Genomic DNA, 16,374 nt, shown 5'->3' on the forward strand with positions numbered 1-16,374 from the left:
GGGACGCGATCAGGTTGCAGCAGCAGAGGCCTCTTCTGGCAGTTTGGTAACTGCTGCCTGTGAGTAGCAACAGAACTACCTTTTTGCTCTCAGTGGCGCCAAAAGTTAGTAAACTCAAGGGCTGGATACAGCCAAGAAGTGTGTGACGGAGAAGCATATCTTGTCATTTTCAGGCGATCACATATGAATAATTAGAAAATTGTTTGGTAAAATTGTTTAAATTTTCCCGCCCGAGCTCTGGCAAACAAATGAAAGCTACCCTGACAATCCTAGGGTTGCCACTTGCACAAATAAGCGCGAAGGTTTGAAGCACTACAAGCCCGAAAATCTGCTCAATATAATAAGGTTTTCCAGTTTTGACAGTAAAACACCGGTTTCAGGGTTAAAACACTTGGAAAATTCATATATTAGAGGAAAAGCAGCTGGAACCCCTTAAGCACCTTGCTCGCCAGCGCCACCAAGTCGTAACTCTAAAGCGCAATATCATGTTGCAAGACGCATGCGCTTTGTCATGCGGCTATAAACCCGTTGTGTTTTGTAGAAAGACTCTATTTTCACGGTAAAATGCGAATGCACGGATAATTGAGGCAAAATTAACCCCCGCGCCACTTGGCCTCTTTTGGACCCCTACGCCGAAATGTTGTTTTTGAGCTTGCAAGTAAACTGCGCATGCGTCAAGTCGTGCGGCACGGCGACCAATCAGATGCGCCAGTTCTCTATGCCCCCTAGCGTCCATCACTCTAAATAGAGGGGCTCTTTGCCCGCGACGACCGCTCTGACAAGGCAGTGTTATAATATTTTTGGAGTGTTATTACCCCAGTCACTATAGCTATACATTTATTGTCATCCAAGAAATCGAAAACATGATTTTCCTCTATTGTTTTTCAAGGTTGCGTGTTTTCCGATTGTAAAAGAACAAAATTCGATTGCGCAGTAAAGCAGAGAGACGTAGATAAGCCAGTGTCGTTGCCAAGAAAACACCTGCATTTCTTGCAAGCAGCACTGAAGAGAACTTGATTTTGTTCGAAGTCTTCTGCTGCCACGATGGTGGAAATCTTGGACAAGTGGAAAATATTTCAGGAGCTGAGCGACGAACTGAAGCGGAATATCAGGCTTGCGGTTGTATTTAGTAAGATTTAAATTTTATTTTTATACAAAATTTTCATTAGACTAATTAAGTAAGAAAATTTGAAAATATTATGTGGAATTTCGGATACTTTTCTCTGTAATATTATTTAGTTTCTATTAATTGCCCATGCTGCTATATTCAATGCTTTTCATTAAAGTTAGAGCTTTGAGAACATACTAAATCTTTGCTATTTGACATTTAAAGAAGGAAGCGCAATTTACGTGACGAAAGATGATCAAGTTTACGGCTTTGGGGAAAACAAAACAGGATTTCTTGGTACTGGCGACGAGGAACCACGCACAGAGCACACAAAAATTGAACAATTGTGCGGACAAAACATTCAAGGTGAAGATTGTAGATTTATTATTGATGTGGCTCCAAAATAATATGACGAATGTTTTTCTTCAGAGTTGCAATTCTCATATCGTACGTTTTTTGCGATTTCTGGTTCCGGCTCAGTTTTCGCCTGGGGAAGAAATGATTTTGGCCAGCTTGGACTGGGTACCAAACGAGACACCTTTATTCCAACCAAAATAAAAGGAATTTTGGCAACAAAAAGAGTTGTGCAAGTGGCCTGCTGCTGTGACCATACCCTGGCATTAACTTCGGATATAGAGGTTTAAATAAAATGAATGTAATTCATAGTAGTGATTCACAGTTTTAAATACCACACTTTTAAGGTCTTTTCCTTTGGTCGTAACGATTATGGGCAGTTGGGCCTGGGACACAAAGGTGACCAAACTTTGCCATCAAAATTGGTATTTCCTTCGGCTGGAAGAGTTGTGACATCCGTCGCTTGTCTCTATTTATCATCTGTAGCACTCCTAGACTCAAGAGAGGTGAAAATTATTTATTATCTTTTAACGAGTCTTTACGAGTCTTTGCTTTTAAGTGTAATCTTTCCCCAAAAATTTATAGTCCAAAAATCACCCAGAGTTATACCAACTTCGCCACAGATTATTATCAGGAATTATTTTTTACTATCCCACGGTAAATAAAAAAATTCACGAGAATAACCTTCAGGGTTAATCGGAAAAATATTTGTAGAATAACCCAGGAATATTCCTTGGAGAAGAATCCTTTTCCTCTTGCTTCTGCCTTTTTGATTAACCCTGGGTTAATCTCGGGATAATATTTTGGATATCCATTCGATTATTCTTTGGGCAACATTAAGTGTGGCAAAAAAGTTATCCTTAAATTGAGATTTTTTGTTCCCAGAGACTATATATACTCAAAAAAATCACCTTTGATTTATTTATATTAATTATTCAAATCGGCTGCTTTTCTGCAGAACTATAGATATAAGATGAAAATATTATTTCTCATATACCTCTTGTTAATAAGTTGACCATTCACTTTCAAGGTATTTGCGTGGGGGAAAAATGAAGCTGGCATTTTGGGCCAAAACGCATATGTGAAGGAGCAAAAAATTCCTTGCAAAGTGCCAGGCTTGGATGGCATTACCATTACAAAAATTGTTTGTGGAGTAAATCATGCCCTCGCTTTGTCCGACGATGGAAAAATCTATTCTTGGGGATGGAACGAATGTGGCCACCTTGGAAACGGAACCTACAAAAATTCACACCAACCAACTTTGATATCTGGAAATTTTGGCAGGTCAGTTGAGATTTTACGGATAATTAACAACTATATTAAGCACTGCTGAATGAGTGAAATATTTATAAGACAAATTGTGTACAAATAAACAATCCTTTTGATTGTTGATAGGATAAGAGACATAGCCGCTCATTACACTAGCCATCGTAGTACTGCAGTCACAGAAGGAAATGAAGTATACGTATGGGGTTGCTCGGGATCCCGAGGTAGGATTTTAATCTTAAAAATAATTAAAACATAACAAACGCACGAATTCTATCTTAAGGCTCATTTATTGTAAGCCCCCAAAAAACTATATTAGCATCACTGGATGAAGTTTTTGTGAATATTCCAAATAATGGGGCAATTACATTCCGACCGTTGCGTCCAAATCTTGACAAGACGATAGAAGAAAATAACACTGGAAACGAATGGCCGAAATGGCTCAAGAAAGCTTTTAATCACGCCGTAAGGAAAATAGACATACATTTCCAAAAATTTTACACGACAAATCGTGGCGTATATAGGATACAGCTGACGTTGTTTTCGTTGTCGAAGGAAAGAAAATCCACGCGCACAAAGCAATTCTGATATTGCAATGCGCCGTTTTCGAGACGATGTTCCAGGGTGATTGGAAGGAGAGCCACGAAAGGTAATTTATTTAATTTCGCGAATAAAATAAAATTTAATTTTTAAAAGGGAGCAAATGATCGAGAATCACAGCTACGATGTATTTTACGCCTTCTTGAAATACTTTTACACCAACGAGGTTGATTTTCAGCCAGATTTGGCTCTAGGTAAAGAAATTTAATTAAAGTGGTTTCTGTTTTCAAATGATTAACTGAAAATATAGAAATTTTCTCCTTGGCCCACTTTTATCTGATGACTGATCTGCAAAAGGAGTGCTTGAAAATTATCAAGAGAGGATTGACTGTGGAAAATGCAGCTTCGATTTACGACAAAGCAATTCAACTTGCTACCGAGGTACCTTATTACTATTTTTATAATAACATTTCTGGTCTGGACTCTCATTTCTTTTTAGGAAGTTAAGGAGTTCGTTTTCAGTTTCTGCTTAGAGAACATGACTGCTGTTGTGAACAGTGATGGCTTCAAGCTCTTGAAGGATGATGTCATGAGAGACTTCATTCTTCGTGCGGCGCAGCAAGGAGTGTTTAAAAAATGATAATTATTATAGGTTGAGAGAAGCAGAATGTGTATATTTTTTAAATTTTGTTCCTTACATCCAATAAATATTAACTTGTATGAATTAGGACGAGTGTTATCTCTGTTAAGGCACCTTCTTTGTCCTTATCTTGTCTACGTCTCCGCGAGTTTCGATAATCACCAAAATTAACAGCAAATTCTTTAATTATTAGTTATATTTGTGCAATTTTGAGAAGAACAATTGCTCACTTTGTTACCCTGCAAGAAAAAAAATATCACTGTGACGTCATATTGATGTCACATGATATCACCCGGGTGACGTCATATTGACGTCACTTAATGTCCGTCACAATTGGATCATATTGATATCATTATGATATCACGACCAAAAAATTTTTCCCAAATGCTATTATTTTAATAGCATTTTCAAAACTGACAGTTTTTGGATCCGTATTCCAAGCTCCAACCTGGAGTGACGTCAATATGACGTCATATTGACGTCACTTGAGGTGATATCTTGACCAAAAATTTTCCCCAGAAAATTTTCTTTAAATCATTTTAATAGCATTTTCAACCTCAAGTTTTAAAAATGCAATAAAAATAATTTTCTGGGAAAAATTTTTTGGTCGTGATATCATAATGATGTCAATATGATCCCATAGTGACGGACATTTAGTGACGTCAATTTGACGTCACCCGGGTGATATCAATATGACATCACAGTAATATTTTTTCCTGGAAAATTCAATTAATTTTTTGATTAGGAATGAAGAAAACGCATATGAATTATATTTTATTGTCACTTACATCGCATACAATATAATTCTGAGTGTAAGGAATCTCCACCGTTAAGAGCATCGCAGCGGAAAAAGTAGCCCCGTCACGCTTGTCACTTTTATTTTAATAATCTTAATCTCCCAGCCATCGCAAATTATTTGCGTTTCCAACCAATCGAAAACATGGAGTTTTTTCCATTTTATAAAATAAAAATATTTACTGATTTCCTTATTCAAGCATTAAATTTTCCATCCCTGCAATGACGTCACTGTGACATCACTTTGATATCACTCGCGTCACAATTGCACTTGAGTGCAAGAAAAATGATGTCAGTGACGTGAAAATGACGAAAAATTTTGTATTTCCCAAAGGCTTTAAATTTTTATTTTGAACAGCTAAAAACAAGTTTTGTTGGTTTTCCATTGAATTTTGAGCAAATTTTGAAAATTTCCCATTCCTTCAATGACGTCACTGTGACATCACTGTGATATCACTCACGTCACGATTGCACTTCCGAAGAGACGAGGAATGAAAATGATGTCAAAATGATATCATATTGACATACCCACGGTGACCAAACGTTTTAATATTTTTCCGTTGATATACCAAAGAAATCAATATAATATCTCTAAAATTTTCCAATTTTGGAAAAAATTTTAAAAATTTTTTAAAAAAATTTGTCATTTTTTCATACTTTTTTAAATTATATTATTGCAAATGGGGCATACAATTCAGGTGTGCAGGGTCACGATTCGACGTGATGTCAAAGTGACGTCAAAGTGACGTCAAAGTGACGTCAAAGTGACGTCAAAGTGACGTCAAAGTGATATCAATATGACATGCTCAGCGTGATGATTTTTTGAAATTCTGGGGATGCACGTGATATCAATGTGACATCAATGTGATGTCCCAAAAGAATTTGAAACAAAAAAAAATTTGAAATCTTTGCTGATCATTAACATTTAAATTAATTAATTAATTTCATAATTTTTTTGTTTCAAATTCTTTTGGGACATCACATTGATGTCACATTGATATCACGTGCATCCCTGGAATTTCAAAAAATTATCACGCTGAGCATGTCATATTGATATCACTTTGACGTCACTTTGACGTCACTTTGACGTCACTTTGACATCACGTCGAATCGTGACCCTGCACACCTGAATTGTATGCCCCATTTGCAATAATATAATTTAAAAAAGTATGAAAAAATGACAAATTTTTTTTAAAATTTTTTAAAATTTTTTCCAAAATTGGAAAATTTTAGAGATATTATATTGATTTCTTTGGTATATCAACGGAAAAATATTAAAACGTTTGGTCACCGTGGGTATGTCAATATGATATCATTTTGACATCATTTTCATTCCTCGTCTCTTCGGAAGTGCAATCGTGACGTGAGTGATATCACAGTGATGTCTCAGTGACGTCATTGGAGGGATGAGGAAATTTTCAAAATTTGCTCAAAATTCAATGGAAAACCAACAAAACTTGTTTTTAGTTGTTCAAAATCAAAATTTAAAGCCTTTTGAAAATACAAAATTTTTCGTCATTTTCACGTCACTGACATCATTTTTCTTGCAGGGTAAATATCACGATTTAAATTCAAATAAATGTTCCTTATAAAAATATTTCCGATATAAACCAATTTCAAACCTATCCCTTATATCTTACTGGCTTTGGAAGATGACATCACCCCAAAAATTGAATCACATCTCGTTGTCATGCGTGATTTCCATCTTATCGGATACCGTGTAGTGCTTATCTGACATGGCAGTTTTTTTTTGTTGATTTGATTGATAGCTCCATCCACTCCATTCAATATTATATTAGTGAGCAGCACAAGATAAATTATCGTAGTTATCTCTAGTGAGCAAACAATTAATGGGGCACAGCAATTTGCGACTTTTTGAAATTCATCTACACAGAAGAAATCAACTTGAGGCCAGATTGCACAGCCAGTAATGGACATTAAAAACAAATAATAATTTTTTTTAATAGCTTGTTTGTTTTGGCGCTTTTCTACCACCTTCCCGCGCTTCAAGATAAATGCGGAAAATTCTTCAAAAGAGGCGTCGAGGTGTAGCTGGAGGTGCTGCCAGGAAGGCGGCCAGCATGAGGCCCACCTCCGGGGGGCAGCCTCCCCAGCTCAGCTGCTCCATCTGGCGACGAGCCATCGTGACGCGCCTTCAACTTTTTTACTACCACCGCCCTTCTTTTTACGCCGTCAGCCCGAAGAGTCAATCTGTCACCACAAGAGGAGCAAAAAATAATTATTCCCGAAACCTAAATCAAGCTCGCGTGTCGTGGAAGCCAGTTTAGCCGTAGCCAGGTATGCCAGGTGATTAGCGAGTGGGCGTGGCCGCTATTCCGGTTGCGCCAACAGAGAGCGGATGGCGCCAAAATAAGTCGGGAAATTAATTCTGTTTGGATTTGCAATAGTCAACACACTTCTTACGTTAATTTATATATTTTTTGATTGGCATGCATTAAATTTTGTACTATCATTTAATTGTTCGCAGACGTAATTTAAAATCACGAAAAATCTAATCTGAAAAAATCGGCCAGGCGAAAAAAAAATCAAATCAATCAAAAAAGTTATTCAAATTAATAATTTTAGGTCTAATAATATGCTAAGAAATTCTGTTCTTTGTCCATGTTCTGCATAAAGTGTCCTGTACGAAATTACAGAGATAGAGAGTGACTCATGCAATCCTTTGTCAATTTGTGTTTCGTTATAAACACACAATTATGTGACATCATGAGACCGGCCCTTGAAATAATTGTGTTAGCCAATCCTGATTCCTGACGTAATACTAAAGTATGGAAAGGAAAAATGTTTTTCTTTTAATTTTAAAAATAATTTAAATTCGCTTTTCATAACATTGAAAATTTCTTTCGTAGAGAAAATAATATCGTTAAATTAAAACACTTAATATAATGAACTTATTCATGCAGGGTACAAAATGAAAGGTTGAAGATTTAAAAATTTTAACCATTTTTAAAATGTCAGGTTCAGGATAAGTTTATCAAGTATTGTTTCACGATTATAATTCGGCCGTTTTGGCATTTTATTTTAGTTTTATAGCGCCGAAAACCTATGAAAAGACACTAAAAGGTCGAAGAAATTGGAACTATGTTCGAAATTTGTATATCAGGTACAAGTCAGGGACAGACCCGAATTCGACCTTCATAGGTCCATACCCTAAGCCCTATTGGTGTTTTTATGCAAATCAAATTTTTAAAAATATGCAAGACAGTCGAGAGGTGAACTCACTGCTCGAAGCAGGCCTTGAGGACGGCTTTTCATTTTCTAATTCGAATTGAAGAAAAATTGTCGTGATTGTGCAGATATTCAAAGGCAACATTTCACCGCAGAAACCCTATAAAATCAAAGGGAGTATCATCCCCTAATTTTAAATTTCCAAAAAAAGGTCGAAAAAAGGGGACATTGATCCTTGACCTGCGAGTTTTTTATGAACTGAAAAGTTGTTCAGGATCAAAAACTAGGTTGAGCAGTGAACATTTCAACATCAAGAGTTACAGTCCACCTATCTTATGATTTATTTTGAGATACCGAAAAAATGGGGAGCACCCTGATTGCCGGGCATATAAATTGGAATTCGCACCACCAATTAACAAATTCTTTAAGTAAATAATAAATTTGTCACCTGAAAATTTCAACGCCAACAAAATCGCAGTCCAATCTCGAGTTATTTGACAGAGCTCTTTATAATTAAGGTTCTAAAGCATAATAAATTATTAAAAGTCTATTATTAATCTAGTCATAACAATTGATAAATTTATTTTTTTGCCCTTCATAAAAATTAAAAACATGTTTTTCAAGTTGGCGTGTTTTTAAAATTTATGAATAAAAATCTATTAAGCATTCAGACGGACGACAGACGTTCGTCGATTCTCGTCGACAAGAAAACACCTACGTTTCTTGAAGAGGATTTGATTTGGGGCGGAGATTCTCTGCTCTACCACCGCGATGAAGTGCAGTTTACATAAGTGGAAAATATTGCAGAAGTTGAGCAACGAACTGAAGAGGAATATCAGATGTGCATTCGTATTAAGTAAGCTTTTAATTTCATCCTTTAATGAGGCTCAAACTTGATATTATGTTTAATTTCTGATTATTTTTTTACTATATTAATTAGTTTCCACTGCCCAGTGCTAAATTCAAAGCTTTATTTAAGTTAGAGCTTTGATAATAATTCCCAGTTTCCTAAGTAAAACCTCTCATCTTTGCTATTTAACATTCATAGATGATGGCGCAATTTACGTGACGAAAAGAGATAGAGTTTACGGCTTTGGGAAAAACCAAGAAGGATTTCTTGGTACTGGCGACAAGCAACCACGCGAAAAGCACACAAAAATTGAACAATTGTGCGGACAAAACATTCGAGGTGAAGATTTTGATCAAGGATTTATTAGATTCCCGAATAAATATGTTTTTATGTTTTCATTTAGATGTGCAATGCTCACGCAATACATTCTTTGCGATTTCTGCTTCCGGCTCAGTTTTCGCCTGGGGAAAAAGTGATTTTGGCCAGCTTGGACTAAGTACGGATAGAGAAACCTTGATCCCAACCAAAATAGAAGGAATTTTGAGAGCAAAAAGAGTTGTCCAAGTGGCCTGCAGTGAACGCCATACCCTGGCTTTAACCTCGGATGGAGAGGTTGCAACAAAATTTAATTTCATTCAAATTAATTCAAATATCACGCGCTCTGAAAGTCTTTTCCTTTGGTTCTAACTATTACGGGCAGCTGGGCCTTGGACACATTGAAGACCGAACTCTTGCAACAAAATTGGACTTTCCTGCGGCTTGCAAAAAAGTGACAGCCATCGCTTGTCTGGATTTATCATCTGTAGCTCTGCTAGACTCAGGAGAGGTAAAATTTTTATTTATTTCGAGAGCTCAAATATTTATTTAGAAATAAGATGGAATTAATTATTGGATCATTCAATTTAAAGGTGTTTGCTTGGGGGAACAATTTATATGGCATTTTGGGCTATAATAATGAAGACTTGGAGGAGCAAAACATTCCTCGCCAAGTGCCCGGCTTGGATGGCATCACAATTACAAGAATTGTTTGTGGCGCTAATCATGCCCTAGCTGTGTCCAAAAATGGAAAAGTCTATGCTTGGGGATGTAATTATTTTGGCCAGCTTGGAAATGGCGCCAACCGAAATTCACACCGACCATCTTTGATAACTGGAATTGTTGGCAGGTCAGATGGACAATAGTAGTATAAATGAACAAAATATTAACGTGACAAAAATGTTACTATAGGGTAAGAGACGTAGCTACTCATTTCGCAAGAAGTGTTAGTGCTGCGGTCACAGAAGCAGGTGAAGTTTACGTATGGGGTGACACCAATGGTACGAGTTTGAATTTGGAGTAAAAAACGATTAAAAAATAATGAATCATGAATAGGCAACAAATCTAACAGGCCGAAAAAAACCTTTTGCAAATCGCTGGATGAAGTCTTTGCGGATATTCGGAATAGGGAATTTAGATTCCGACCGTTGCATTCAATACTTTATGAGCCGAGAGAAGAAAAGATAAGTTCTGCTCCCGAATTGCCGGAATGGCTCAAGAATTCTTTTGATGACGTCGTAAGGAATATAACACATTTATTATAATATTTGATAAATTAATCGTGTTGGATAGGATTCTGCAGACGTAGTTTTTGCGGTCGAGGGAAAGAAAATCCACGCGCACAAAGCAATTCTGGTCATGCGATGTGAATTCTTCAGGGCGATGTACCTGGGAAATTGGATAGAGAGCAACAAAAGGTAGATATTTCAACTTGTTAATGTACCAAAACCTAATTTTAAAAGGGAGCAAATCATCGAGCATGGCAGCTATGACGCGTTTTACGCCTTCTTGAAATACTTCTATACCAACGAGGTTGATTATTTTCAGCCAGATTTGGCTCTAGGTACAGAAATTTAATTAAAGTGGTTTCTGTTTTCAAATGATTAACTGAAAATATAGAGCTTTTCGCCTTGGCCCACTTTTATTGCATGACTGATCTGCAAAACGAGTGCTTTCAAATTATCCAAAGAAGCGTGACTGTGGAAAATGCAGCGTCGATTTACGATCAAGCAATTCTATACTTGATGTTGAGGTTCCGATTTGATTTTCTCTAACTAAAAGTTCTGGTTGGTAAACTTAATTCTTTTTAGGAACTGAAGGAGTTCGTTTTGAACTTCTGCAAGAAGCACATGAATGCTGTTGTGAAGAGTGATGGTTTCAAGCTCTTGAAGGATGATATGAAAAATTTTATCCTTCGTGCTGCGCAGCAAGGATCGAGCGCTTAAAAAAAGATGTCAAGGAGGCGATTTATTCTGCTAAGAGAAGCAAAGATTTAAACATTTTGTTCGTTTACCAATAAAAAATATTTTTTCGAATTAAGACGCGTGTATGATATCACTGATTGTGAGGTGGCTTTTACAGTTTTTTCTTAATTCGCCCAGACTGTGTTTGATGTTTGACGTCGACGACCTAAGGTTATAGGTCGATTAATCTAACTTCAATTTTTGAATGCAAATCCAATATTATAATCTTAACTAACACGTTTTCGACTAAATCGTAGCCTAAGGAAACATAATGTTAATCGAATCCACAATTTCAAGATTTGTACATGCAAATTGATTGTTATTTCTCTCGATAATATGAGAGGATATCACCTGAATATGTTAAAAAGTGCTGTTGCTCACTGCAAGTGCAAATTCCAATGCTCTGGCTTGTACCAAACTCACTTGGAGCCATGCAGAAAGACAAAATTTAACTGTGACAAGTGTTCAAAATAATACAACCTGCTTTTTCACATGCGAAAAAAACACATACTCTAAAAGTTGTACAGGACAAACGAACTCAAATTCAATTGCATTTTGTTTACAATCCTTTATTAGTATTATGCTCACTATATGTTTGATATATATGTGTCCTTTCATCTCACAAACAATAAAAAGACAATTTTCGGCGGGACTTTATGATTGTAGAATTTCTCATCTGTCCAGCCTTGCAAATATTTCTTTTGAAAGAATCTCTTTGTAAAAATAAGATAATCCTCACTTTGTCTCCTTAAATTGTATGCGGGCTTTTCTGCAGTCTTCATCAAGTATAAATTTAGGAACGCATTTATTCGCGATTCCTTTGATTCCTGTGCTTGCGCTCGAGTCATTTTAATAATTATATTATACGGCATAGAGATAATATAGTTTACTTCCCTAATAGTAACACCTAATTTTTAATTTATTTTCTAATTCTTCGTGGCTTTTTCTTCAGAGCGTTGGAGGCGTTTTGTAACTCAGAAGACGCACTCGATGTTCAGAGAACGCCCGATGAACGAGAGAATGTCCGTGTCCCATTCAATCTGAAACAGGATTTTCCTAACTTATTTATTTAAGCTTTTTACTAATAAAAGTTAGGAGGCGCTTCAAACTGCGACTGACATAATAATGTCAAATTTCAGATCTCAATTGAAATATTTTGAAGCAATTAATCCGAAACCGTGCAGTTAAAATAGTAAATCAACTGTGGCGCCTTCTGTTTTCGTCTTCAAACACTGAAGCAGGACTTGTCAAATTAGCGCATCGTCTTAGATTCAAACAAAAAAGTAGATTTGGGTCTCACCTCATCGGCAGTAGTGGGTTTGTCGTTACCACGTCCAGCCTTGGTCTGTACCTTGATGAGCAGCGGGTTCATCTGAAACAGATTCAAAAGAAAAATATCCGATTTAATCGCTTTCGACTTACATCGATTTTGGTTTTCAGCACATCAAAAGAAAATATACAAAGCAAAGAATGCTTAGTGGCAGGATTGAGTCTGAAATCGCAGCGGAAGTGCCTTGACGCCTTGACAATAAATTTATTACGAATGTATAAGGTGGTGACATCTGTTGGAGGGTTAATACAACTGGTCCAAAAAAACACCTTAATTCTCAAATAATATAACCGCTTATATTTCTGCTCAGGATCCGAATCAGAAAATATAGTGGAAGCTCACCTGGACAGGTTGGTAGCGCAGGGTGTGTTGCAGCTGGGCGATGAACTTGAGAGAGTGGAGGGGCTCTTTGTGGTCGGCGGTGAGCAGCAGCGTGGCCGGATACTGCATGGGGCTGGGCCTCTCGAACAAATTCTTCGGAGCATCTTCGTCCGGCACCCTGATGTTGTGCAGCGGCGAGATGTCCAGCAGCTTGCGGAAGTGAAGACCCAGGTAGCAAGAGATCTTTGACAAAGATTTGGGGGGGGGGGGGGTTCAAATTATTTTAAAAATGTTTTCAGACATCCTTACTGGGCAATATTGTTGATGGTACAGGGAAAAAATGCTTTGGCAATTTTTTCGAATTATTTTACAGAAGTAATCGTTTAAGTTTCTTTAAATATGTTTCAAACATTGAAAAAGCGTTACATTTTATCAATTATAATGATTTGAAGAGATTATTTTGAATACGAGAAGAAATATTGCCAAGACAACCCTAATATCTTAAAAACATTGTCAAGAGATATTTTGCTACCTGGGGAAGGTCGTCTGGGTTGCAGTACTCGGACATACACGCGGTGCCGGAATTGACCTTGCAGAAGTGAACCAAGTCAAGCACTCCGAATTGCACGATGGCGGCGCCGAAGAGCTGCGGCCGTTGGTTGATGCACGCCCCCACCAGCAGGCCGCCGATCAAGCCCCCCTCGATCGTCAGATGGGCGCTGCTCGTGTATCTCGCCGAGATCAGGTACTCGGCCGCGGCCTGGAAGTCGTCCAGACCGTTCTGCTTGTTGAACAGACGACCAGCGTTGTGCCACGACTCGCCGTACTCTCTGGAAACAGACAATTGGTGATTTTAGAGAGACTGCCTGAACGAATGACTATGCATAAAGGAGCGCCCGTGGCGAGAACCAAGATTTGTCACTCTGCTTACAATTCTTGGAGGGTTTGAGTGACAGGAAATTTTAGGATTTTATAAGAGAAACTTATTTAGTATCTGGAAATCTCTGAAATTCTTTTTATCTCTTCTTTCTGGCAACCAGTCTGTCCGTAAATGTCGTAATAACTTGTAAAATGAATAAAAAAGTTTACTCACCCCCCGCCCCTTATGTTGGCAACGGCGAAGACTCCATTGAAATGCTGCATGAAGACCAGTCTTCTGGCGTGGAAGGTGGGCAGAATGCTCTTGCCGAAGCCTCCGTATCCATACAGCAGGCATGGACTGCTGCCGTCCCTCTTCAAGTCCTTCTTGTGCACTATGAACAGGGGCACTATGGTGCCGTCCTTGCTCCCATAGAACACCTGCTTCGTAATGTACAACGACGCGTCGAAGTCCTTCAACTCGACTTTTCTGTACAGCTGAAATTGAAATTGGAAAATAAGTTTTTTAAGTATTTATCACAAAATAAAACTCGTTACCACAGGCTCGATGATCGGCTTTGACAGGTCACACATGTAAATCACTCCCGGCGTGAGGAACGAGTAGAACTCGAAGAATAATTCCGGGTACTTCCTATTTTCCAACACGCCGGACACCATGCCGTTATCCAGGGGCAGCTGCGTGATCAGATCTCCGGTGGCTAAATCTCGGATTTGCAGCACGCTCTGCATTAAAAGGGATTTATATTATTTTAACAATCAAATTAAACATAGGTCGAACTTTGACGTCGTGGAAGTAGCAAACGACGAGTTTGTCTTTGTTTGAGAGGACGGCCCATTTGAGCACGTCCTTTGGGTGCTCGGCCACCAGGGTCCTCCACTGGTCCATTCTCGGATTTTTCAGGTCGATGCTGACCAAACGGTAGTTGGGCGCGTCCTTGTTTGTCCGGAAGATGAACTCGGACCCCACGTTTGTCACGTACTGGGAAAATTAAATTTAATTAAATTTAAATGAAATTTATACCCACACCTCTTAAAACACTTTTTTTCATTAGAGACTCTTTACAGGGTAGGGTACCGAGTTATGCTCTATTAATGAGTTGAAATCAAGTCTGAAAGACAAAGGGCTAGCGCGAAGCACTCATCTGGAGGCCATTTATCCTTCAATGATGACTAACCTCATAGCCAGACTCCATTTTGTGCACGATTTGGGTGAGAGGCAGCGGTCCTCGAGGTCCATCAGGCAGAGAGCCGATCTTAGCAAAGAACACCATATTCCCCTTGCCATAGAGCGGCAAGACAATCAGGTAATTGCCACAGTGGCACACAACGGCATCTCTAATAGATTTTAAAAAAATAAATAACTTATATTAAAAAACGATGAATCGTACATCATGATACACGGATCGTCGAGGAACTGGACGACCAAAACGTCCTCCGACCGTGGGGTGTTAACCCTATGGTAGTACAGCTGTTGGTACTTGATCGCCACTTTTCCCTGCTTTTCCAGACACATCTGAAATAAAAAAATAAACGTGAATAGGACTGATGATTTTCCTAAAAAGAAAAATATATTACGGCATAAAAAATTCCTTTGTTGTCGTGCGACCACGTCAACGGGGAAATCTTGACCTTTTCCAGCACCTCTGGATAATCAAGCCCTGAATTTAGAAGATAAATAATTATATAATTATACTCCGTATTTTTATTATTATGCCTGTTTCGGTGTCTCTAAAGTGGATGGTGGTCCAGTCTGAACCGCTTTTGCTCAGGCCGTAACACATGGTTTTGCCATCCTCGGAGAACGCAGGTTGAGTCAGCACCATTGAGCCATCCTTGGACAGCTCATTCGGGTCCAAAAAAACTTTTGCCTCGCCGTATAAACCATCCTGCACGTACAGCACGCTGAAAAATTAAGAATTATAATTATGAAGATAAAGAAATGTTAGAAATGCAAAACAACACCGAATCATGACTGGCCAGCACCGTTACGGCGTACGGCCGCCATTTTGATGCGCAAAATATATATGCAACTGCTCTTCCATTGGTCACCAGCAAAATTACCTCCGATTCTGGAGGCCAGAGCTTTTGGAGAAGTAATAGCGGTCGCCACGGCGCAAGGAACACGAGTAACATGGAAAGTTCATGAGCTGCCTGAGGCGACTCTTGATTTTCTGCCTGTCATTGAAGTTTTCCAGGTACGGCTGGGTAATAGCGTTCTGCCTCTCCACGAACTCCATGCGCTCGGGCGAGTTGGGATTCTCGAGCCAACGGTAGGGGTCGGTGACCATGTTTCCGTGGTAATTGTCCACGATCTCGTCCCTCCTGGCAACCGGGTACAGGTAGTTGTCGAAGGCCATGATCGCAACACGATCCTATACGTGCTCTGCTCTACCTGCTGGTGGAAAAATGGAGCTTCAAGAAATTTAGTTGAATTTCGGCGTGCAGCAACAAAGCCAGCGGTAAATAATTGCCCGGAGAGACCGAATGAATTTCAACTGAGTCGTCGTGAGCGTGATATATAAAAATAATTATGGCCCAAAGCAAAAGAATGTTGGATACTTCTTTTATTCAGAGTGGTGTAAATATTATACATAGTTTTCGTGAAATTGTTTGGTTCTTTGCGCCTCTAAATCTTTGGTTGTAAACATCAGAATTGCAACAACTACCTGCACCGTTAGACTCGTCTTGGCTAATTCTTCCACTAACCAAGAATAAAAAACTGTTTTCAATTTTTTTTTTAAAGAAATCAGTATTTTTAATGGGAAACCACCTCTATAATTAATTGAAAAATGTTATCGACAATACAAATATAAACTGGCCTCT

General features: G+C 38.4%; 2 protein-coding genes across 2 annotated transcripts; one reads left to right on the forward strand and one right to left on the reverse strand.

The window, feature by feature from the left end:
• The first annotated feature begins 1,044 nt into the window (after positions 1-1,044).
• On the forward strand, positions 1,045-3,908 carry LOC135943841 (RCC1 and BTB domain-containing protein 1-like). The gene is made up of 5 exons (XM_065490508.1): positions 1,045-1,119; positions 3,253-3,377; positions 3,425-3,522; positions 3,579-3,709; positions 3,768-3,908. The coding sequence occupies exons 1-5, from the start codon at positions 1,045-1,047 to the stop codon at positions 3,906-3,908; spliced, it is 570 nt and encodes a 189-aa protein (XP_065346580.1).
• An 8,087-nt stretch (positions 3,909-11,995) lies between these two features.
• On the reverse strand, positions 11,996-15,940 carry LOC135943608 (prolyl endopeptidase-like). The gene is made up of 12 exons (XM_065490236.1): positions 15,613-15,940; positions 15,266-15,453; positions 15,127-15,209; positions 14,940-15,064; positions 14,727-14,886; positions 14,330-14,530; positions 14,089-14,274; positions 13,766-14,028; positions 13,205-13,502; positions 12,694-12,915; positions 12,322-12,393; positions 11,996-12,061 (listed from the first exon to the last, which is right to left on the reverse strand). Exons 1-12 carry the CDS (start codon positions 15,906-15,908, stop codon positions 11,996-11,998), a joined length of 2,160 nt encoding a protein of 719 aa, XP_065346308.1. The 5' UTR covers positions 15,909-15,940.
• Positions 15,941-16,374: the final 434 nt, after the last annotated feature.

This window comes from Cloeon dipterum, chromosome 4 (genome assembly GCF_949628265.1).
Source record: "Cloeon dipterum chromosome 4, ieCloDipt1.1, whole genome shotgun sequence".
NCBI classification, from domain to species: Eukaryota; Metazoa; Arthropoda; class Insecta; order Ephemeroptera; family Baetidae; genus Cloeon; species Cloeon dipterum.